Below are 24,359 nucleotides of genomic sequence, written 5' to 3'. Positions count from 1 at the left end.
AGAATGATAGGGATACCAACAAGAGAAATACATGCATAAACCTTGAGCTCCCTAATTAACCTCTCCAAAATTATGTCTTATATTCTTAATTCTATAGATAAAGCCACTACTGCAAAAAGGCCTCCCAATTTCAAACCAAGGGGGCTCAGGTAGAAATGGAGATATCAAAATATTAGCTGTAACAATGGCCACTTGATTATGAAGACTAGAAATAAGAAGTATGAAGACTTTAGAAAGCAAAACCAGATTTCAAATGAAGTTCAAAAACAATTGCTGGGAGGATTTACATCGGCATGCAAAGTGATGGAAAATTCAGAAATACCCTGATCAAATTATGGGAACTGTGAAACCAAGACCTCGTCATCAAGAAGGCAAAGATCAACTCTCAATCATTGGTTCCGGGCCAGATGGCTCTGCACCTGACGACTTGTTGGATTGGCGAACAGAGTTGAACAAGATGTCCTTGATGACCTGAAGGAAAATGTAACCGCATAGTTCAGTAGAGTCACAGTAGACTCTTTGCGGGTAGGATAAATTTCAAAACAAGTAAAGAGATATCCAGACACACTGAACAGATAGTACCTGTGACATTAGACCATGCACCTGCTCAACAGTTATTTTTGCACTATCCCGAGTAATTTTTGCTAATTGTGATTCTTCCTGCTATCATTAAGGCATTGAAATTAATAAACAGTAAAAAAAAAAGTATGAGAGAGGTGGTGTGGTGACGCAACTGATGGCTGGACTATTATTTGAGGAAAACACAATCATAGTATACAGATGCATTCCTGTGGATAACATCAAAACTTCAAAAAAGCTAATTGATGAACTATAAACTAAACCAACTAATATTGAGCACACTATGTTAAGAGCTGTCTCTCTCAATACAACCTACAATACATTATCTTCCTATCACATAATTCCAATGGAAACTAATGTGGGAAACAAAGACATCACAGAAACAGATGACCAATCAGCAAATGAAAATAACTTTAAAAAACCAACCAAAGACAAGATCTCAAATTAGGGAATAGCTGCATAAATAACTCTTCTCTGGCTGCAAAACAGCAAATAAAAGTCATGAAACACATTCAGAAAAAAAAATTACATCAAATCTTACAAAAAAGCCTTAGACTTAATGAAGAAGACTATGGCAGACATTAACAGCTGTTTCACTGCAGTCTGCAGTCTCGGTACCTAGTGTTGATATGTAACAAAAAAATTATCATTGACTATGGTTCCTCTTAAATTCACAATGCAGCATATTCAACAACATCCCTAAATTAGCTAAGAATGTTAATGTCAAGACTTTGCTCACATTTGTAACATTTTAATAATAGATCAAATCATCCCTAAATCTACTTGTGAAATGTCGTTACGACTTGACAAGGCAACTGCGTGAGAAGTTTGATCTTCTCTTTTCCTTTTTTCTACTCCCGGAGGCAGAAGGGGACGACGAAATTGTTCTCAGCAACACACTAGATCTCCTCACTAAGGTGAGATAAGAAGATATGAACCTCAGCGCAAACGTGGAAGAAGTTGTGGACCCCCATTCCTCTTTCTAACATTAGAGAAGCAATTCAACACCACTTGGCAGAGGCCGAAGAAGAGCGCTTGTTACAGCCACAACTAACGAAGAAATTCACTCCAAATAAAGCTGCCACAAGAAACGATAATGATGATATTGTCAAGTTTGATGTCGTGTTCTAGTTCCTTCACTCAGATTGTGGATCCCTTGCAGGCTAAACTTTATGAGAAAGTGATGTTGTGGCTTTTTGAACGTAGATATGAGATCGGTGGAATGACAAATGAGCACTTTAAATTAGTTCTCCAAATGAATCATCAAAGATTGGGGCTCGAACAACCTCCCCTAATGGCAACATGCTTGTTCAAACACAAGATATAGTGCAAAGAATTCAAGGGCATTTAATTTAATGCGATTGGAAGCAGTGTTACTGGAATGGTCCTTTGACGTTGGATACAGCAAGGGCATTTGGGGATGAATTATCTTGTCCACCTTGTGGACAATCTGAAACTTGGGGCAATAGGTATTTGATAGGAATTCAGTAAAGAGTAGGCAATTGGCAGTGCAAATAATAGAGGGGTTTATTGGTGTTACTAATTAGTGGAGTTGGTCCAGTGGTGCTTTTGCTAGTTATGTTATAGGAGTGAATGAGGAGACAAAATGTGTTATTTCATAGTGAGCTATTGCTCATTGGGAGAGAGCCAAGCTCTCAAAACTTGGTATTTGGGTTTGTAATGCTTCATTTTGCTTTGGTTTGTTACATTCCTAGTGCGCAAATATATATCATTAACAGTAAAAATTAATGCAAAATTGTAATTAACTTATTGCTTAGGAAAGTGACTTTTGTTGTACCAAACTTAATAATGCCATTGTTATGAGGTTAGTTTTGTTGGGCATAACACTTCAATCAGGCCCAAAATAAGAATAATAAGAAGTGACTTTTTTTGCACCAAACTTAATGATGCTATTGTTATGAGGTTAGTTTTGTTTGGCATAACACTTCAAACAGGCCCGAAATAAGAATAATAAGTGAGGCATTAGCCTTGTGATAATCTTGAGTCTCCCCTAATTTGGGTGCCATAAATAGATAGACGTAAGCCTCTCTTCTCTTCGCCGTGGCATGAGCCTGGGGCCTTTTTTTTAATGCCTCCCCCTAAGGTGGGCCTCATAAAAACCTTTTTAGACATCATAGCCTAGTTCACTTTTCTCTCCAATTATACAGTCTCCCATATGCAATATTTGATGGCCCATTCCATCCTAAAATTTTAACTAGCACATATTTAGCTTCCCACAAACAATAATAAAAATAGAGATTTCTATTAAAGGACTACTTATTACTACTAAATATTTAATGACAAGTCACTATATTAGTTAGGAATTATACCAAGATTCGCATTCTTCATGTAATGACTTTGTTCACTTAAATCAATTTAATATGAAGGAAATATCAAATCTAGTTGATCTATTTAAGTTGAGAGCTACCAACCACCCACGCTTTCAGCAAGTGAGCAAATTATAGTCATATTTAGGTCATGCCATATGTGGTATCAACAAAGAAATCTTCTTTTCTTATATGTTGCAATAGTGATTTACACAAAAAGTACTTAGCATAACAAGCTTCAAAGTTTCATTTTTAATTTCAATTTCAAAAAATAAAATAATTTGTTTTTCTTTCCCCAAAGACAACTCTAACATACTTATCTAAGGATGGTCCAATTAACTTTTCTCGCCAATTATATGGACACATCATATGCAACATTTGATGGGTCAGGCCACACTAAATTCTTAATAATCACATAATTAGTAACGAACATAAGTAAATGATTAGATTTCTAATAAATAAAACTCGTTACAAGTAAACAAATTACCATAAGCATGTACATAGAAAAAATCAAATTAAGAGCACAATTAAACAAATAAGAAAGCTAAATATATAAAACCAGAGTCCACTAGACTGAAAAACCAAAACCATGTATAATATTCCTTCTATCCTGGTACGGCATAAACAAAAGATAAAAAAGAAAATGCTTTTTTGAACCAATTCAAAAGAAAAGAGAAAAAAAAAAGTTATTCTCCCAAAGGCATTTCTTTCATTAGCCACTCCATGCTCCATGCCATAATGTTAGGTTTGGACCTATCTTTAGAAAGAAGAAAGAAAAGACAATAAAAGTAGTGTTGCTGATTTACTAGCTGGCTTAAGGTTTGAAATCTAAAGAATTTTTCTGGTGGGACAGTGCTCCAAATTTTACTTTTACTGGCATTAGTTTAAATACTGTTAAATGCACTAGTTGCAAATGAAAGCTAGAATTGGGTGAGTCTCTTATCAGTGTTCTTTATTTTCCTCTGGTTTGCTGATTTATGTGGCCTTTTTTTTAGGGGTTTGGCTGCTCTGCCCACCCCAAAAGTGAGGGGTTATTTTTTGTTAACAAAAAGTCGCCTAGGTTCAAAAGCATATACCGCATGTTGCAGGGCCTTAAGCTATTTTCAAATACTTCTGGTTTACAACCAAACAGCAGGAAATCTGCCATTAATTGCAGCGGCATGGATGAAAAGGAAATCAAAAGAGTAGTAGATATTTCTGGTTTCAGCAGGAATGAGATTCCTTTTAAATATCTTGGCATTCCCATTTGTGCCAAGAGGATTTCTTCAGCAGAGTGTAGATTGCTTGTTGAGAATATGACAGCTCGAATCAAAATTTGGGGTACTAGGAATTTGTCATATGCTGGAAGGTCTGTTTTGATCAATTCTGTCCTCCTAACTATCCATGCATATTAGAGTCAAATCACGATTTTTCCAAAAAGAATTATTACAGAAATAGAAAGCATTTGTAGAAGCTTTCTATGGAAGGGGCAGAGCAATATGACTGGATCGGGTAATGTAGCTTGGGCCAAGCTATGCAAACCTAAAAAATCGGGTGGAATTGGCTTTATGAACATCCATGAATGGAACCGAGCTGCTGTAATCAAAAATGTTTGGTCACTTGCAACATAAAAAAGATAATCTATGGGTCAAGTGGGTGCACAATGTGTACATTAAAAATGAAGATTGGTGGGGTTACAAAGCCCCAATACAAAGTAGCTGGTATTGGAGGAAACTAGTTGAGCTCAAAGATGAAGTGAGACATGTAATGGACCCGATACAATTCACATCAGAAAAATGTCAGATTTCCTCTGTTTACAAGCTGCTCACCACGTCCCAAGAACACTATCACTGGTGCAAAGAAGTCTGGTCCAGGTTAAACACTCCAAAGCATAGTTTTATACTATGGATTGCTGTTCAAAACAGGTTAAAAACCAGGGAAAAGCTGTACAGATTCAACATTGCAGAAGAACCGAATTGTATTTTCTGCAATGGACCTGAAGAAACAGTTTCTCATGTGTTTTTGAATGCCCTTTATCTCAAATCTGTCTTAACCAGATTAAAAGCTGGCTTGGATGGAAAGCTACAGCAGTAACTTTGCATGGGATTCTCAAGTGGATAAATAGGTCCAAGAAAAGCAAGTTCAAAAAGGAAATACTAGCTGCTGCTATTGCAGCTTTGGTTAACCAAATCTGGAAAGCAAGAAATAACAAGATCTGGAAAACAAGCATTGTGAGTCCGAATGTGATTGTTCAAGAAACGAAATGGCAAGTCAAAACAAGGATAACATGTGTTATGCCTAAGCAAGTTGCTCAAATAGACAAAGATTGGTTTGATTTATTGTAATTAGGCTCTATTAGCTTTATTTTTCTTGTATAGAGCATACACAGGCCTTATTAGAAAAGGTGCTATAAGATGTATTAATTGATTGTAGAAGTAATGAAATCTCTGATTCATCGAAAAAAAAAAAGAGTCGCCGCCTAGGTTATATTGAAAACAGAGAGAACAACTGCCAAGGACAAGTGGGAAATTCTACCCATCATACTCTATTTCTAACAGAGAGAATAATTCCCAAAGAAGAATGCAAAATGTACTGCAATGGCCTCTTGAGACATTTCCCTCTGGCAGCAGGAAATAGTCTGGATATACCACAAAAACAGACTAAGCAAACACAGCAAATGTTGAAGAACCAAAGAGTTCCATGTGATTTCGAGCTAGCATATAGATAAATATATAACAAAAAATCTTACTTCTTTCTTTCTTTGTGGGGGTGCTATTAATGGCCCAAAGCGGGAATGTGACAATTGGTTCTCTGCTTGCTCCAACTTTTCAGCTGCATAAATGATAAAAAGTACAACACAGTTAATGATTTTATTACCATGATAAACATTACAGAAAGCTAGACGAGCATTTAAAAAAAAAATCTGGTATCATAACAATTTAGGTACCTAAGTCTGAAATTTGTCCTGCAACATAATCTCCATTACCCAGTAGGGGTGAAGAAGAAAGTGTATTCACCCAGTACTTGTTCCATAGCAGATCCAGTAGATGGCTATCAAGAGAGGACTTAAAATATGTAATATCCAAAGAATAGTACTGCAAAAGCACAACATGATAAACGTTTAGATAACAATGGACCACAACATTGATAAGAGTGCGAAGTTTCGTATACACTTGGAAAGATGATAACCTGTTTACAATGCACACCAAAGTCTTCAATTTTATTCAAAGGAATAGTCTGGTACTCGGAGACAGGCTCATCTGGAGGCTTATATCCATCTGGGTATGTCCTGAATGCACCAATCTCAACTTTACCAGCAGAAACAGTCCTAGTCGGATCTATCACTACAGCTAAAAATGGTTCCTGAAATTGCTGGTTCAACATTTGTGTTGAAACATCAATACCCGAGAGCCAACATCCGTAACCAGGGTGAGAATGGTACCATCCAACCACATTTTCCAACCTTCCAGCCTGCACCCCCCGAAAGAAAGAAAAAATCACAATGTTAACAACCCACCATTACAGCCTTTCTTTCGAAGTACATAATAAAAAGTATTTATTAACTACATAATTGGTTCCTAAAGTAAAACCCTAGGGTTTTTCATTGAAAAAAAAAAAGGTAACCCTAAGATACAGTAATTGCAGTTTCTAACTCAGAATCTCAAATTCATTGAATAAAATTGAAAAAGAAAAAAAAAAGAGAGAGGAAAAATAACCTGTTTGTTGGTCTGAGAGTAGTCGACCATGTACTCGTAAGCATCGGCTTGAGCATTAACCCTAGTTTCAGTACCTTCGACAGGTAAAGCAAAAGCATCCATGACAATGATAGCGTCACCGTCGGTCTTTCCCTGCATGAGGCCCATGACCTCGATAGTGCCACCGGAACGGGCATGGACTACCATCTTGAGGAGGGCAAGGGCGGAGATCTTAACACGCTTGAAATAGTGAGGGTCAGTGGACCAGGGTTTGTCTTGTTGGAATTTGTTCTGAGCAGACTCATCGTAGTAGAATATGGAGTCGGAAGCAGGGTCGGGCTTCGAAGCCGGAGTCTCCATGGGGATGATGTTGTTCTCGAGCTCCCATGTCTGTTGGGCTATCTGGGAGGAGGATGGGAAGGGCTCCATTGTTCGTGTTCTTGTGATGTTTTTAGTTTTATTTTTACTGAGTTACTCGATTTCAGAGTACTACCACATTTATATATAGTCTCAGTTTGAGTGAGCTTTCACCTTCGTTTTTAAGGTAGAATGAAGAATAGAGGAGGTGAGCTAATCCCCTATTGGGAAATTTGATAATGAATTCTTAAATTAGGATTACCAATCCTCAAAATAAGTTATAATTAAATTTCTCATCCAATTTTACTCCTTAAAAAAATAAAAAACCAACACACGCCCAAACTTTCCATCTCTCTCGTCTCTCTCTCTCTCTCTAGGAAAATCACACCACACCCACACTCTACCAGACGAACCACCTATCGATGGAGCTATTATCGTTCAACCACCTTACGTAACGGTGGAGTTGTTTGGACAACCTTAAAACCAAAACTTTTAAAAAAGAAATTCCTTTAAAAAAAATGGGTGTATAATTTCTTTAATAATTATTGTTGGATTTAGTTGTATTAAGTTGATATGAATAGATCTACACATATCTTTGTTTGTATGTACCATCTTTGTCACTGAAACACAAACTGCAGCGATTCTGCATTTTCTGAATTCTTTTGCGAGTTTAGCGATCTTTAGTGATGTTGTTAGCGACATTTAGTGATACGAGAGTGTGTTGAAGGTAAGGGATAAAGTTTAACGATTTGTAGCGATGTATGTCACGACATACTGTAGGTTTGTGTTCTATTGATAATTTTTACAAATCGTTGTTGTTTGTGATATGTATCGATATATTTAGACGTAGTGTTTGGGGAAGTCCGAAATGACCTTTAGCTACAAGTAGCGATGTGTTGCGATATAATTGTTGATATGTTCCACGATATTTTGCGATACTGTTGGCAATATTTCTTGACATCTGTTTGATCTGAATTAATTTTTTCTCATTTTTGTTTGCAGATTCAATTGTGCTTGTGGTTGTATTGTATGATGGGGTTTGGGCAGTTGAAGGTCTCAATTGGATATTCAATAATCCAAAAAGTAAGATGTTAATGTTTGAGGTTGACACTACTTTACAGAAGATGCATGAAATTTTGTATGAAGAGTTGGATATAAACCCTCTTGTATATGAACTGAAAGTAGAGGTGTGTTACATGTACGTGAAAGGCAATATATATCGTCAGAGGTTTTAATGAAAGATAGTCAAGTAAGATTGCTCTTAAGAATGAAAGCAAAAATAAGTGCGGAGAACTTGTTGTCACTGTTTGTGACTAAGGTTAAGAGACATGCGATTTTGGGGCCTACTCTGCCAACTGTTCCCCCAATAAGTGTTGTTGGGAATTTTTCCCATAAACAGATCCAGCGTATGTTTGAATGAGCATGCCCCTACTAATATAGATGAGGACAAGGTTGACAATGCATTTCACCATTTTGATGAGTTTGATGCTCCCTTTTACAACAATGATCTTGTGGTAAATTTGAACGAGAATAATGATGTGGAGTTGCAAGTTGATGAAGTTGTAGAGGTACCTGCTTTGAGGTTAGAACTACCTCCACTGCCTCCAAGGAACCATAGGACAGAGCAAGAAAGAAGAACCCTTCGTAATGAAAATCACCAAATGGCAGACACTAGTAGCAGTCGGTCAGGTCCTTCTCGTAATATTGTACCATCAAATTTTGAAGTTTGTACAAAATTCAAACCTATTGTGTGAACAAGGGAAGACATAGATGAAAATAATATTTATACAGCTTCTCTTAGTGATACACCTTCATGAAAAATACATGTTGGCAAGCTGTACACAAATTAGACTAAATTGAAAAATGTAGTAGGAAGGTTTACATTGAAAATGAATTCTGAGTTCATGGTGAGGTAGTCTGGCACTGATGTATTTTATGCAACTTGTAAGGATTCAAATTGTTAATGGAGAGTGAAGGGGAGGAAGAAGGCATGTTGTGACATGTTTGAGGTCACTGTGTTCCACAACAAATACACATGTAACCTGGATTCTAGACATGCTGATAATCATTAAGCAGCACCGTGGGTTGTTGGCCACCTTATTAAGAACAAGTACACATCATATGGAACTAAGTACGGGGCAAAAGATATACAAATGGATATGTTTGATGATTATGGAATCAAAATTAGTTATGAAAAGGCATGGAGGTACAGGGAGAAGGTATTTATGTATGTTAGGGGTACACCAGCACAATCTTATACGAAGTTACCTGGTTACTTGTACATGCTGGAACAGAAGAATCCAAGTACTATTACGGACATTGTCATAGAGGACAACATGTTCAAGTTCTGTTTTTGGTCACTTGATGCTTATAGAAGAGGATTTAAGTTTTGTCATCCTGTGATTAGTATCGATGACACGTTCTTGAAGACAAGGTATGGTGGCACAATGTTAGTCGATGTAGCGTACGATGCAAACAACCAGTTTGTTTCTAATTGCCTTTGCAATTGTTGACAGTGAGAATCACGACTCTTGGAAGTATTTCTTGCAAAAATAAGGGAAGCGATTGGGGAGGTTGAAAGCTGGAACAAAACTTCTCCCCTTTGGATGTTGAGGCTATTCTCGATGTTCCTTTAGCAGTTGGGTCTTCGGTGGATTCGTGGTGTTGGCATTATGATTTGCATGGCTGTTATTTGGTTAAAAGTGGGTACAATTTGCCTTTTAATTTAATGAATGATGGACATGCTGCTCCTTCGCCAGATTTGAGTAAGTGCTGGAATGGTTTACGATGTTTGAAAGTGCCTGAAAAGGTTAAAATATTCATTTGGCGTATGTTTTATCGTGCTATACTAGCGGCAACACAACTTATTAAACAGAAAATACTCGTTCATCCTTTATGCTAGAGATGTGGAGAGGCTGAGGAAACACCAAAGCATGCCTTACTTTTGTGGCTCCTTAATCCCGTTGTGTGGGGTGTTATAATATACTATCACAACTTTGATTTGGGCTTTTGGCTGAGCTGTTAGTGGCACTTTTTCACAAGATATCTCGTGACGAATTCTCTTTATTGGCAATAGTGTGGTGGTGGATTTAGTTTGATAGAAATTCGATTTTATTTGGGAAGAAACAATCGAGGTTGGATGTGTTAGAATAGTTGGCTGCTGCTGTGGTGGATGAGTTTCAGGCGACTGGTTCTTTTTCTAGTTTGGCCGGGATGGGAGGTTCTGCTGGGGTTGGGTTGTTAATGGTTTTGGGTTTTTTGGTGGAGCTACTGGTGGAGATGAGGGAGTGGCTGGTTTGATGGTTGGTGTAGGGGTGGGCATAGCTGGTTTGGGTTTGATGGTGTGGCGACTGGTGTGAGGTTGGATGTTACTGGTGTTGGTGTTTTGGCAGATGGTGTGGGGCGGGAGATGGGGTTGTTGCTATTTTGTAAGGAGGGGGGGTTCTGGTGTGAGATGCTGGCTCCCCAGGCGTGGGGTTATTTTACTCTATCTATTGATGCAACGGTTACCCCAGGGCGTGGTTTTGCTGGGTTTGGTGGCGTGGTTCGAGATCGCACAGCAACTGTTTAGGCATCTTGGGCTATTAGAGCTGTGGGTGACTTCAGAGTTGAGGTGGCAGAACTCTTGGCTCTTCGTGTGGGGCTACGTTGGGTAGCCAATCTGGGGTATAAGGTGTACGCGTCTGAAACAGATTTGATGATTGTTTGTAAATTGGGTGAATTCCTCGAACTCTAATTTAGCTTTCAAACCGATTATTTTTGAGATTGTTTCTCTTTTAGCTGCTGTTGGCGGTGGTTTGTATCATGCCATTTTGCGAGATGCAAATTGTGTAGCCTACACACTGGTAAAGTGTGTTAATAGTTCGATAGGAATTAATGTTTGGATTGATACTTGTTCTAAATTTATTAGTACTACTGTGATTTGGTTTGCTAATAAAAACATGCTTTTCTTAAAAAAAAAAAATTATATTAGTTAAGTTAAATTTTCTGACTTTTTTTGTGCACCCATTTAAGTTTCCTTTGAACAATAACAAATATTGCTTTTTGTTGCTACTGTATTTATTTATTTTATATATAATAGGTTAACATTATATGTAATGCACGTATAGTTAGTTATATTTTTAGTTTTTATTTTAGTCATATGTTTTTAGTTTTACAATTAATTTTTCTTATGGATGTTATCTAATAAACAAAATTACTTTTATTAAAAAAAGTTTAATTTAATTGTTATTTATAAAAAATTATAATAATATTTAAAATTTGTTATTAATTATAATTTTAGTTTAATTACTATAATACTATTAATTTTATAATATTTTTTATTGTTTTTGAATATCACATACTTTTTCTATTTTATTGGTAAAAAAATAATAATCAAAAAATAATTTTTTAAAAAATGTGCAATGAATTTAAATTTGAATTGTAATATTAAAAAAAACTTTAGGTTATATAAATACACTTATATACTATAAAAAATAAGAGAGATATATGTAATGAGTTTAAATTTAAATTGTAATGTTTTTTTGAAAAAATACTTTTGTTATATAACTACATTTAATATAAGAGTAAATTGCGACATAAATACTTAATGTTTAAGATTTTATACACTTAAATACCTAATATTTATTTTTGGAGGTAAAAATACCTAATGTTACAATTCTCTTACACTGTTACTACCACTTCCGTTAACTCATAAATATGGACACGTGGAAAGTTCAAATGCATTACATTTATTTTATTTTATTTTAAAACTCATTATTCTTAATATTCTTAATATCATGTGAAAATGCATAACAATTTTCACATGATATTGGTACTTTAATTCGATAATCATGTTCTATATATTGCATTGGTTCACTCAGCTATGGTAATTTAGTATTGCATTTCTCTTATTTTTTTTAAAAAAACAAGTAGTATTTAGTTTTTGATATTAAGAATATTAGATTTTAAAATAAAATAAATAAATGTAATGCATTTGAGCCCTCCACGTGTCCATTGAGTTAACGGAAGTGGTGGTAACAGTGTAAGAGAATTGTAATATTAGGTATTTTTGCCTCTAAAAATAAACATTAAGTATTTAAGTGTATAAAATCTAAAACATTAGGTATTTATGACGTAATTTACTATTGATATATTATAAATTGTATTTTTGTAAAAAGATTAAAAAAATAGGTAATTTTCTTAAAACGAAAAAAGAAGAAAACTTATGACGCGAGCGCTTGCGCAGAACCATTTTGTGGATTACATATAAATAGTCCAATCTTACACCGACCAGCCGTCGGTCTCGTTGTTATTACAAAACCTGATTTTTCCTTCACTAATCTTCTTCTTCTTCCTAATCCATACCACCAAGTTTCTCTATTTTCTTCACTATCTTCAGAAGAAAACACAGACAGAAGCTTATAGCTTAGCTGATAATGTCGGGGTTAGCTTGCAACGCTTGCAACAAAGAATTCATCGACGATTCTGAGCAAAAGTTCCATTACAAGTCTGAATGGCACCGTTACAATCTCAAGCGCAAGGTTCGTACTTTCCAAAACATCTCCCTACATACAATAAAACCCTTTTCTTTATTTTCATCAAATTTTGTTTTTTAGGGTTTTAAATTATACTCTTACTTACAGCAGTGATTTCCTGTTAATTGGGTTTTCGATTAGTCAATATTTATTTATATGAAGCATACCCTTTACCTATTGGAACCATTGATGGTGGTGGTTCTCACTTCAAAATATAAGTTGAAGAGATTAAACTTTTGAGCTTTTTAGTTGAAGGTTTTGTCTTTTGCCCATTAGTTAAGCTCATCTGATTTGGTAACTTTTGTTTTAGCAGATTATGGATTGTATGATAAACTAAACTAGGTTTTTTGTATCATTTAGTTTGACTAGATAAGGTCGAGTGAATTTTCTTTCTGTGTGGTTGCTCGGTTGTTTTTCAATGTGGTGTTCTCAATGAACTACATAGTTATGTTTACGTTCATCTTTTATGGGCTTGAATATTGTATAACTAGTTATATGTTTATGGCTACTAAACCTGTATCAGATAGCTGGGGTCCCTGGGGTTACAGAAGTATTATTTATGGCTAGACAAGCTGCTCTTGCTCAGGAGAAAAACAAGTTAAGCGAAACCCCAATGCTCTACAGCTGTGGTCTTTGTGGCAAAGGGTATAGAAGTTCCAAGGCTCACGCTGAGCATCTCAAATCACGAAATCACATCCTGAAGGCTTCTCAAGGGGTCAATAATCAAGATGAGGACATGGCGATCATCAAGCCGCTGCCACGCCGTGTTGTGAATAAGGCTCCTCTGCAGAATGATGCTCCTAATGAAGAAAGTGAAGAAAGTGAAGAGAGTGAAGGTGAGTGGGAGGAAGTTGATCCTGAAGAAGAATTGATTGGTGAAGCTGCAAAATCTTTGACTGGCTTGAATGTTGATGAGCATGCTTCTGATGAAGACATGGACGAAAAGGATGATGTTGAAGACTTTGATGACTTGGATCCGTCTTGCTGCTTTATGTGTGATTTAGAGCATGATAACCTAGAGAGCTGCATTGTTCACATGCACAAACATCATGGATTCTTCATTCCTGATGTTGAGTACTTGAAGGATCCTAAAGGCTTTCTTACTTATCTTGGCCTAATGGTACATCCTTAAAAAAGCTCTTTCCTTCTATACTGATTATTTTGTTGCTCTTCATAGGGATTTGCTCTAACTTTAATTCCTTTTATATTTTCAGGTGAGAAGGGATTTCATGTGCTTGTACTGTAATGATAGATGCCACCCCTTTAGCAGTTTGGAAGCAGTTCGGAAGCATATGATTGCGAAAAGCCATTGCAAAGTACACTATGGTGATGGCGGTGATGATGAGGAAGTTGAGCTAGAAGAGTTCTATGATTACAGCAGCAGGTTTTTTCCTCCTTTCTCATAACTCCGGTTCTGCTTATGTATCTGTGGAATCTTATGTTTATGTGATTTGTAAAAATGTATCTAATCAAGATACTCTTTTTATCTTTTGATACAGCTATGTGGATGAGGATGGTAAACAGATGGTTGTGTCAGGTCATACCAACGCTGTGGAACTTGCTGGACCTGAGCTCCTTATAACAAGGAGATCTAACAATGGAGTTTCAACCAAAACACTTGGTTCCCGGGATTTCTTGCGTTATTATCGCCAGAAACCTCGCCCATCACCAATTCATGACAAGGCCATCTCAGCCGCTCTGGCCTCAAGGTTTGCTTCCTTTTTCTTCTACCTTGCCTATCTATGGCCTTCCTTGTGTGAACCGAAAACTAATAGAAGATTTCTTGAATGTTGAGTTTCAGGTACAAGAGCATGGGACTAGCGACTGTGCAATCAAGAGAACGTATGGTGAGGATGAAAGTGATGAAGGAAATGAATAGAACAGGAGTTGAGGCCATGCGAAGTAAGATGGGAATGAAGAGTAATGTCATTAGGAATCTTCCTAAGAATTGCACATATTAGTTCATCATTGTACGACATGTTTTGGTTTGTTGAAATTTTGTGGAGATTGAGTTTGTTTATTTATGGACATCATTTATAAAATTATGACAGTAATTTAAATCTAGTTTTATTTAATGTTAGGAAGATGCCTTTGACAGAACTTTAGCAAATCTTTTGATTTACCTTGGGTTTTTTAAAGGAAAAAAAAAAATGAAATGAAAAAGAAGAAGCAATTATGTACTTCTTGCAATGCAATCAACTTCTTTCTTGCTATTTTTTTTTTTGATTAGTTTTTATAATGTTTCAAAATATAGATAGGGAAATTTGACTTTAAGCAATCTAATACTCCCATTATCAAAAAAAAAAAAATACTCCTATTTTTAAATATCCCAACTTAGATTATTAGAAACTTGTCTCCTGACCAAGAATCAATTGTCTCTTTTGAAAAATTAGTTTTAAATGTGTAGAAACTTAGATAAAAATATTAACTTTAAAATTCATAAGCTTTCAAAACAGAGAATCGAAATCATAAAATTTTATCTATAAGATTTTAAATATTCCAACTACGAAGGTCTCATGAAAACTTGATGTTTAGGCCAAAAGAAACGATACTTTAACAATAATGTTATGAAAATTTGAACTTTTAAGGAAGAATGTAAGTAGATAGATGCTTAACGATAGTTTACGATAAAATTTAATAAATATTCATAATGACTCATGCTCAAAAGAATCAAAATTTGTTGATCTACACAACAATTATAATATTCTGCATATTCTAAATGTAGAAAACAAAACAATTTTTTTTTAAAAAAAGGACCTAAAATTGATAATCTCGCGAAATGCCTCACCAAATTTCATCGCGAATCATTTTAAAATCCATGGTTAATAATGTTTTTTCTTCTTAAAAATTAAATTTTCATCGCACCATTTGATTAAGCAACGCTAGACATGTTTTTTTTTTCCCTAAACAAACAAGTTTGAATGGGTTTATCGTTAAATATTGTTCCAAATCTCTATATGATATATATATAGAAGGTTAAAAAAAAAATTCGAAATCCATGAACTCATCACGCCCTAAGTGAGCATTTTCTTTTTGGTTTTCAAGTTTTCAATTGAATTTCAATTATTAAAAATAATGATAGGTGCTTGTATGATAGTAGTAATTGCTGTGTTTTCGTAGTGGTAATCTTTCCTCTCATTTTTTTTTTGTCACTAATGGTTGTTGAGAGACTCAGAGAGAGCACTTTTTTTAATGAATTTTGTATAGCCGCACTCAATCAAATATAGACAACCTAATAGCATAATAATAATAATAATAAAAAATAAAAGTGTGTATGATAATACTTTTTTAATTATTTTTTTTGTTATTTTAAAAAAAAAATTGAAAATATTTTTAAAAAACATATTCTATAAAATTATTTTTACTTTTCAGTTTTAAAAATAAAAATAAAATTTTTGAAAAAAAATCCCTTATAAAATTTATTTGAACAATTTTTTATTTCTTTATTTTAGTCTATTTGAATTTTCTTTTATTAAAGTTTTGGACTCCGATCCTGTGACTGACCAAGATCTCAACCTCGAATCCCAGACCCCGACACCGGATTTAGCCTCCATCGCAGCCCCTGAACCCAAACTCAGACCCTACCCAAACCCTAGACCTCGACTCTCTACCAACTTTCTCTCACCTCAATTTTCATTCCTTACTTAAATATAAAAACAAAAAAAAATGAAATTTAGTATTTGTTTTTTTTTTGGGTAAATACTATTTTAGACCATGTGTTTTGCAAAAGTTACTAATTGGATCCTCTATTTTGTTAAATAACAAAATGGACCTTATATTTTTCAAAAATAGTAAAAATAAGACCCTGAGCTCAATTTTTAACAACATTATTTTTTAATATAACTAACTTTAAGACAATTTTTAACACGAACAAATACAGAAAATGTAATCAGTTTTAAAAAGGTGCTACACTAAAATACTTAATTTTATTTTAACAATATACATATTTAATATTTCGCAACAGTAAGTTTTTATTTATTTAGTTATTCCAACCTTGTATTTATGTAATTACGTAATCAAATTTGAACTAAAAATTCTTGCATATGAGTATTATTAAAAAAATTATATATAATATAAATCTATTTCAATAAAAATGAATTTCATTCGAGTTCAAAATTATTCCATCGAACGTATTTTTATTTGGACTCAGAAATAGCGACATGAACTAAATATACTATTTAAGCCAAGGAGTTTACTTCCAATAGTCTTGAAAAGTGATGATTAAGACGAGATTCAATATTTTTAAACCACGAAACACTCGAGATTACAACTCAACACTTTTTGAGATTTTAAGAAGAGTTGCTCTATTTTCTCATAATTATCTTTAAATATTTTATTCCCTCAACAAGGATTCCTAATTCACCCATGATAGAAAATATGGAGGATGGAGGCGAAGTAAAAAATAATTTTGATTCACAAGACAGAAGAATCATTTTTATTCCTGAACTCCGGCCTTGATGGAAAATATGCAAGGTTGAAGGCGAAGAGAATATGCAATGTCTAATAATAATAACTAATTTTGTTTCACTAATGATATTTAGTTTTATGATTAATCTTTTGATTGGCTAGAAGCCTATAGCTAGTATTGGAAATGATAGTTATTTTAAGAATAAATATGATTTATTCTATTGAATTATAACCCTTTTAAAGTTTTGTTCTTAAATTTTTTCTGTTGCAAAAATTTCTCCTAAATTGTAAAAATCATTACAAATATCCTTTGCAGTTGCATTTTGGTTATTTATTTAAACAATTTGTTGATATAATACTAACATAATATTAATCTAATCCAATTCAAGAGTTAAGATAAAAAATATATACATAAACAGCATTTTAATAATAAATTATGAGAGTATGTATATGCATTCTTAGAATTATTATTTGTGTGTTTAATGTTGGATTGTATAATAAACCTATTAAAAAAATTCTTATTTTCTAAAATAAAAAATTATAGATAAAATTTGGCACTTCATTGCAAAATTTAAATTAAAATAATAAATTGAAGTTTTAGAAATATATTTAATGCCAAAGAATTGGATTGTATAATAAACATATTTAAAAAAATTCATTTTCTAAAAATAAAAAAATTATAAATAAAATTTAGCACAGTACAAAATTTAAATTTAAAAATAAATTGAAGTTCTAAAAATTTGTATTATATTCAATGTCAATTGGATTGTATCATAAACCTATTAAAAAATTATTGTTTTCTAAAATAAAATATTATAAATAAAATTTAACACTTCATTGCAAAATTTAAATTAAAAAAAGAAATTGAAGTTTTAGAAATTAGTATAAGTGTGCAAAAACGTATATGAAGCGAGGCCTAACTTTTTTTTTTTTTTAAGAACGTCTGAGTTCATTAAACTAGGAAAAGAAATTGAAAATCACAGGAGAATTCCTTTCCCTTAAACAACACTAGCGTTATGGCTAGAACATCTAGCGAGGCCTCAACTATTGCTATTGATGTAGACGCATTTAGTTTGAATCCTTTTTTTTCTCTCTTTTTAATACATCAAAAGAAAATTCTACAATGCACTCTTAAAAGAAATTTACCGATGCACTATTTATCTATTTCAGTATTTGGGAGAATTTTTTAGTTCAATTTTTTTCATGGTAGTCTCATTAGTTATTTAAGATATTGTGCAAAATTTTGAGAAATTTAGAAAAATTTAAGACGCCGAAAATAGGATTCAAACAGTCTATTTCATGTAAAATAAAAGAGTCTGCGTGTAACAGACTGTTTGAACTCTATTTTCGACGTGTTAATTTTTTTTTTTAATTTCTCAAAATTTTACAAGATGTATTAAACAGCTACAACATAGACGACCACGAAAAAAATTAGATTGAAAAACTCTCTTAAATGCCGAAATAAATAAAGAGTGCATCCGTAGACCTTTTAGGGGATGCATTGTAGAAGCCAAATCAGGTAGGCATACGACATTCCTTCAGCCTTTATCAGAGTTTATCTTATGGTCCAGCCATACAATTTTACTCTTTATAAAATATTACTAAATGATGATCGTCATAACTTCTTCAACCTTTGAGTTGGAACTAGGATTATCTTATGGTCCAACCATGCAATTTTACTCTTTAAAAAATATTACTAAATGATGATTGTGATAATTTCTTCAACCTTTGAGTTCGAACTAGGATTATCTTATGGTCCAGCCATTTCATTTTATTCTTTAGAAAATATTACTAAATGATGATCGAGATGACTTCTTCAGCCTTTGAGTCGGAACTAGGAATATGTTGTTTTTTCAACAAAAGTTATATGTTGTTTGTTATTGTGGTATAGTTCCTCCAAATGTAAAGATCTCCAAAAGTTGTTCTCATTATGGAAAGTTAGATGACATCTAAAAGGGCATTCTCGAAAGTCTAATCCACGTGGAAGGAGTCTTCAAGAAAGCTAGTCATCCTCCGAAAAGGAGTTCCCGATGGCTAGCTGTTCTCTCCTAGAAGGGAGTCCTGTATAGTCGACTCCATCTGTCTTTATTCCTATATGGGAAACTCTTCAGCGTGTGCTTCAATTCATAGTCCCGGAAGTGTTTGCTTCATTTGGGAACACTATAACTTAAGCTGACGTGGAGATTTCGTTACAAGGAGTTTGTTAAGTTTGTTATGTCGTAACAAACTTAACAACTTAGCACTTGCAGCCATCGACTTTGGAATTCATATCCCTAATCTATAAATACCACTAACACTTATCATTTTGAAGAGAGGTGATTAACAAAAGAGTTTTGAGAGAGGTAATCTTGAGAGAGAAAGATTGAGAAGTACAGAGAAAAGAAAGAGATTTGGTTTGTGATTTGTATGAAAAATATTCTGTAGATGAAGAAGATTCTTAGGTTAGAATGTGAGATTAAACACTCTATTGTACCCTATAGGACGAACCAGGTATGCATTTTGCTATTGATTTCATTGTTTTATTGCTTTATTATTTATGGTTATAAGACTTTGTTCATCCCTATTATAATCTTCGTTTATTGTGTGTGATTTGTTATTCTTGTTATTACTAATTGTTTGTTAATTAAATTTTAGTTGATTTGATTCTACACTTTAGTTGTAATTTTCTCACAATCAATATTATAAAGTTTTTCTTCTTACTCAAAGCATCTAGAGGTTTATGTCTCGCAAGACTAGAGAAAAATGCCTCGATAAACAATGCTGTTTGGTAACATATTTTTAATCAGTTTTTTATTTTTAAAATTAGAAAAGTGAAAATATTTTTTAAAAACATGTTCTATAAAACTGTTTTTACTTTTTAATTTTTTAATTGAGAATCAAAATTTTAAAAACAAAAAAAATCACTTTCAATATTTTTTTAAACAACTTTTTTTCTTAATCAATATTTTAAACTCCGACGAGACCCGAACCCAAATCCTCCCCCACGGCCCTGGCGCTGAACCCGGCCTCTGACCGTAACCCGAATCCGACCCCAGACCTAGACCCGACTTAAATAAAATCAAAAAATAAAAATGAAAAATTTTTACAGAACACACTTTTGTTTTCTGTTTTTAAAATTGAAAAATAAAAATAATTACAGAACGCATTTTTGTTTTTCAAAAACAAAATTTTTAAAAACAAAAATTTTACTTTCATTTTGTCATTTTGTGATTAAAAAATTAGAAAACAAAAGTGTTACCAAACGGCACCATAATTAAATGACTTGAAGATCACTTGTGCAAGAAAATGGTTTAAGAAAAGCTTTTCATTAAAACATGACATTGAGCAAACACATATCATTTTTCATCAGCAGCAAGCAATGAGGAATTATCACGAGATAAAAAAATAATGAAAAAAGCCTAAAACTGATTTCTATACATCCATGGAGTTCGATCACATTATCACAAACAGATTAGGACCCAGCATAATCATCCATTATCACCGATGGATTAAGAACGATTAATCAAGTATCGATGAGAGAATGGATGTCAGCAGCCATGAACAATACCAAAATTTACTAAGCGGAAAATAAAAGAAAATAACAAACTATGGGATTGTCATTGAAAGTTCCAAATCCATGGGGATAGACATAAGACATTGTACTAAAACTTAACAAGTCATGATCCAGATGCAGCTTTTTATATGTCATATGAGGAAACCATAGCAACAAATCCAGTGTTTTTTTACTTCCATTTGCATCTTCTATCATTCCCCCATGCTTTCGCTTCTATTCAAATTTCAAACACTGCCAAGTTAAATAAAGAATGAGTAGAGTGTGTTCAATACCAGCCAGGAGGAGGAATGTAAAAAATGGATTAAATATAATTTCATATTATAAATAAGTAAATCCTACAAAATCAAAAAGAGATATAATGCAATCCATACCTAATTGTCGTAGAAGCGGGAACGATGTCTTCGAGAACTGTTATAGCAAAAAGAGAACATTTCCCGAGTTATTTCAGTAAAAATGTTGCATGGACATAAGGCATATACAATCTTGAGATACTAGAATGATTAGGAGTACAGTACATATAGTAACATAATAAATCACAAGTGCAGATTATCAAAATCCCTTAATTTTGCCAACTAAGATCATGCAGTTAAAGATATCAACACGATCAGGCATAACATCAAAAGAAAGAAAGAAAAGAAAAGAAAAGAAATGCAGAATTGATTAAGTACTACAACCTTCGGTGAGTGGAGCCACTCCTCGAGGGGGCATTTGAGCTTACAAACTCGTCGTCAGTTTCGTCTACCCTGTACTCTGCAAATTCTACAGATGCCACAGAACCCTCGTCGGAATTTGAAGTATCATAACTTGATCTGCGACTACCTCTTCTTGCATCACTAACTCTTGACCTTCTTTTATTTCTGGAATTCCTGAACTTATCAAACACCTGATACAAGATACAGGAGGTCCACCAGTTACCTTTATTCCCGGGGAAGTCCTCGAACTCATCTCCAGTTTCATCATCACCATATTCTATCACATAGTCTCCTAGAACCACACCCCGTGGGACTTCTGAATGAATGGTGCTCAAAACATCAATAATCTCAGAGGACTGCTGGAAGTTTTCCCAGTCAAGCTGCCTTGCAGGATCAATTTTTGACGGTCGAGCATGAGGGTGCTCCTTTTGAGCATGTTTCTGGAGTTCTGAGTACGTGCCTGTAAAAGTACACCGTTCCTCATCACAGCAACGCTTTTTCTCATCCAGATATGAACGGACCTCATCAACGACCATCCAACCAGTAACATCACCCCTACACAAGGGACAGCTTGATTTGGAGTTTTCCTCTGAAACCAAAGGCTCAGTGTTTTCCTCGTTAACTGTATCAATTGTGGACGAAGGTGACATCCCATATGCACTTTTAAAACGATCTAAACAATTTGAGTGCAAGTGGTTTGTGTCACAAACAAAAGGACGGCATCCCTTCTCATAAGATGAGCAATGAAGAAGTACACCATTGTGAGGAAAATCCAAACATATGGGACAAATCACATCTTCCCAGTTGGTAATCAACTGAATCTCATCCATGTCAGATATTTTCAGTTGAAACCTTCTAGTGCTATAACTGTTGAAAGGCATGACTGGTCTAATTTCTATAAGATGGACAAGAGCATGGCCTGTGTTTTGCACATGTATCAGAAACACCAAGCCAAGCGATCGGCTAGTTACAAGAAGAAACAGCAATACCTCGATCCAGTAAAGAACACTTTCGTATAAGGCTGCATGTTATAAATAGATAATATAAGTTTTTAAGTGTAAGTGAGATGTAGACTATAAACAGGTAAAATATTATACATAAGGCATGATACTCATGTTGTTCAATCAAAGAATATTTCAAGATGCCAGTTAAGTATAAACGAAAACTACTCTAGCTCAGTCCATATTAGATTAGAAGGAAACAATAATCCAACATTCAGATTTGGGGAGGGAAGAAGTGCATAGCATCATTCTTCAAGTTCAAACAATGAACTAGTAGTCAATTCCACCATTTATACAACAAAGGCTTCTAAAGATCCTAGTACTCCTAAAATTAATTGAAAACCTTTAATTGAATTTCTTTTGTTAAAAGCATTCCCTGAATATCATAACAAAATTAATGAAGTGGTTATCAAGACAAAACTAGTTCTAATTAACACAATATCTATAGAGGAATGATCCCTAAATTCTCCCTAAGATTAGAATTTTGGTCATTCAACCAACCTCAAGAGCCTTAATACTAGTTAAAATTTCTTTAACAAATCACATCTCTTTTTCCCTTACTAGATGTGCCATTTCCACAAATTTCACAGCTTTATTTTCAACAGAGGCAAAAATGGTGTCAGCATATATTGTCATATTTTGACTAAAGTGAATTATAGAAAGAAGAGTCAAACACAACCAAAACAGCTAAAACAAAAGATAACCGGCAATCTTAATATCTTTTGCCTGCTCATCAAGAGCAATAGTTTTCAGCATGAAATCAGTTAACCTTTTTTCCTTTGGAGACAGACAATAAACCCAAAAACAATACATAGGTCGGTCCACTGGATGGAAATCTAGTCAATCAATCCAAAATCAAAGATATAAACAAAAAAGTCAGCTTTCAGAAACCGTAATAAAAACAAAAAATAAGAGAAACTGAAATGATCAAATTCACTCACAAACAAACGATTCATGAAAAAGGTTGTGATCAAAATCAAGAACTGATAACCAAATTGATCAATTCACAAACATAGGTTATCATTAAAAAAATAAAAATTAGATACAAACAACTAAAACATATAACACAAATCCAAATAAAAAGTGAAAAAACAACAAATGGGTATTTCAGTAAATCAAATAAATTTCATCTTTACAATAATAATTAAAAAAAAAAATAACCCAGAAGAAAAAGAAAGCTTTGTCTCACCTTACATAAACGTATATTTATGTATAACCTGCAATAGAAAAAGAATCCCAGAAGATTGAAGAGGAAAAGATGGTTTGAATGATTAGAAGAGAAGAAATTAGGGAAGTTCTTATGGGTATTATGTTTGGTTTGATTGTGTGCGCCTGAAGAGGTCAGTTTTTTCTCTGAAGACTCTCAGAGAGTAGGTAGGGTCCCGGGGTCCCTTATCTTTTTCTTCTTCGGTTCCCTTTTTCTTTTTTCCAAAAATTAAAAACAAAACAAAAGACTTAATACGAAATGACTAATATACCCTTCCTCGTTGACCAACCTTCACCTGTAAAACCTTCTCATCTAGTTTGGTAATTTGGTCCGTACAGGGTTAATTAAATGTTTTCTCGATTTCATAAAAATAAAATAAAAAATTACTCTTTTTTATTTTTAATTAGTGAAAAATGAAATGAAAAACTAACTGCAGTTCAGAAATAAAAGGGATTTTTGGAAACAGTCATTAACCGATTTTATTTTTTCTGTTTTCGGAATCTAATTTTTTTTTTTTGAAATGGAGAAAAATTATTTTGTAAATATGAAAAACTAATACAAAAAGATTAATATTACCATTAAATCTCTTGTGGGTAAAAGTATTGATATTACCAATAGAGGAAATTACGTAGAATATGGCATTTTTTTCTTAAATTTCATAAATATGGAAAAATTAGAGATTTACTTAACTTATGGCTTTTTTACAATTTAAGTTAGTTGTATGGAAAAAGATTTCCATATTTTTAAGTTTTTATTAAATAAAGCCACATTTTCATTTTATTAACCTATGTTTAGAGATTTCTAATATTTTTTAAAGCAAATCATTAATATATATATACATTTATATTACTTTTATATTATAATTATTTTATTTATTTTAACTCTACATAATCATTCTTTCTTAGCTTAAATTTCTATTTTATTTTTTCTTTAAAGAAATCTATTTATTAATATACGTAGAAGGTTTATTTTATTTTTGACTTAATTATTACAAAGTATTTTTTTTTATTTATTTGAATATAAATTAACATTTTGATATTATATTT

General features: G+C 33.5%; 3 protein-coding genes across 7 annotated transcripts; 1 reads left to right on the top strand and 2 right to left on the bottom strand.

Moving 5' to 3' along the window:
• Positions 1–110: 110 nt before the first annotated feature.
• On the bottom strand, positions 111–7,337 carry LOC115700060 (COP9 signalosome complex subunit 5b). 2 transcript variants are annotated; one of them, XM_030627619.2, is made up of 6 exons: positions 6,602–7,337; positions 6,075–6,356; positions 5,833–5,980; positions 5,635–5,717; positions 583–660; positions 111–471 (listed from the first exon to the last, which is right to left on the bottom strand). In XM_030627619.2, exons 1-6 carry the CDS (start codon positions 7,007–7,009, stop codon positions 379–381), a joined length of 1,092 nt encoding a protein of 363 aa, XP_030483479.1. In that variant the 5' UTR covers positions 7,010–7,337; the 3' UTR covers positions 111–378. The 2 variants fall into 2 exon arrangements, with proteins under 2 accessions (XP_030483479.1, XP_030483476.1); XM_030627616.2 differs by having other exon boundaries at positions 583–663; positions 6,602–7,218.
• A 4,764-nt stretch (positions 7,338–12,101) lies between these two features.
• LOC115700054 (cytoplasmic 60S subunit biogenesis factor REI1 homolog 2) lies at positions 12,102–14,553 on the top strand. Its single transcript, XM_030627609.2, has 5 exons — positions 12,102–12,459; positions 12,977–13,573; positions 13,668–13,837; positions 13,953–14,162; positions 14,255–14,553. The coding sequence occupies exons 1-5, from the start codon at positions 12,355–12,357 to the stop codon at positions 14,412–14,414; spliced, it is 1,242 nt and encodes a 413-aa protein (XP_030483469.1). The 5' UTR covers positions 12,102–12,354; the 3' UTR covers positions 14,415–14,553.
• A 5,692-nt stretch (positions 14,554–20,245) lies between these two features.
• On the bottom strand, positions 20,246–23,545 carry LOC115700038 (uncharacterized). Of its 4 annotated transcripts, none has more exons than XM_030627591.2 (4): positions 23,296–23,545; positions 21,085–22,126; positions 20,785–20,821; positions 20,246–20,644 (listed from the first exon to the last, which is right to left on the bottom strand). In XM_030627591.2, the coding sequence occupies exons 2-3, from the start codon at positions 21,984–21,986 to the stop codon at positions 20,785–20,787; spliced, it is 939 nt and encodes a 312-aa protein (XP_030483451.1). In that variant the 5' UTR covers positions 21,987–22,126; positions 23,296–23,545; the 3' UTR covers positions 20,246–20,644. The 4 variants fall into 4 exon arrangements, with proteins under 4 accessions (XP_030483451.1, XP_030483455.1, XP_030483459.1 ...); XM_030627595.2 differs by having other exon boundaries at positions 20,246–20,626; positions 23,296–23,544; XM_030627599.2 differs by having other exon boundaries at positions 21,088–22,126; positions 23,296–23,544.
• Between the last annotated feature and the right edge of the window lie 814 nt (positions 23,546–24,359).

This window comes from Cannabis sativa, chromosome X, assembly GCF_029168945.1.
Source record: "Cannabis sativa cultivar Pink pepper isolate KNU-18-1 chromosome X, ASM2916894v1, whole genome shotgun sequence".
NCBI lineage: Eukaryota > Viridiplantae > Streptophyta > Magnoliopsida > Rosales > Cannabaceae > Cannabis > Cannabis sativa.
The sequence above is the reverse complement of the archived record's forward strand: the minus strand, read 5'-3'. Positions and strand labels throughout refer to the sequence as shown.

Bases quoted from the DNA above. Each gene is read 5' to 3' on its own strand.
- LOC115700060 (XM_030627616.2), bottom strand. From the start codon at position 7,009: ATGGAGCCCTTCCCATCCTCCTCCCAGATAGCCCAACAGACATGGGAG. The intron at 5,981-6,074 runs GTTATCATCTTT...GTGCTTTTGCAG, and splicing joins TTGGTGTGCATTGTAAACAG to TACTATTCTTTGGATATTAC. The intron at 472-582 runs GTACTATCTGTT...ATTTTCCTTCAG, and splicing joins TGCATGGTCTAATGTCACAG to GTCATCAAGGACATCTTGTT.
- LOC115700054 (XM_030627609.2), top strand. From the start codon at position 12,355: ATGTCGGGGTTAGCTTGCAACGCTTGCAACAAAGAATTCATCGACGAT. The intron at 12,460-12,976 runs GTTCGTACTTTC...AACCTGTATCAG, and splicing joins GTTACAATCTCAAGCGCAAG to ATAGCTGGGGTCCCTGGGGT. The intron at 13,574-13,667 runs GTACATCCTTAA...TTATATTTTCAG, and splicing joins TTACTTATCTTGGCCTAATG to GTGAGAAGGGATTTCATGTG.
- LOC115700038 (XM_030627591.2), bottom strand. From the start codon at position 21,986: ATGCCTTTCAACAGTTATAGCACTAGAAGGTTTCAACTGAAAATATCT. The intron at 20,822-21,084 runs GTAGTACTTAAT...TTGCTATAACAG, and splicing joins GGCTCCACTCACCGAAGGTT to TTCTCGAAGACATCGTTCCC.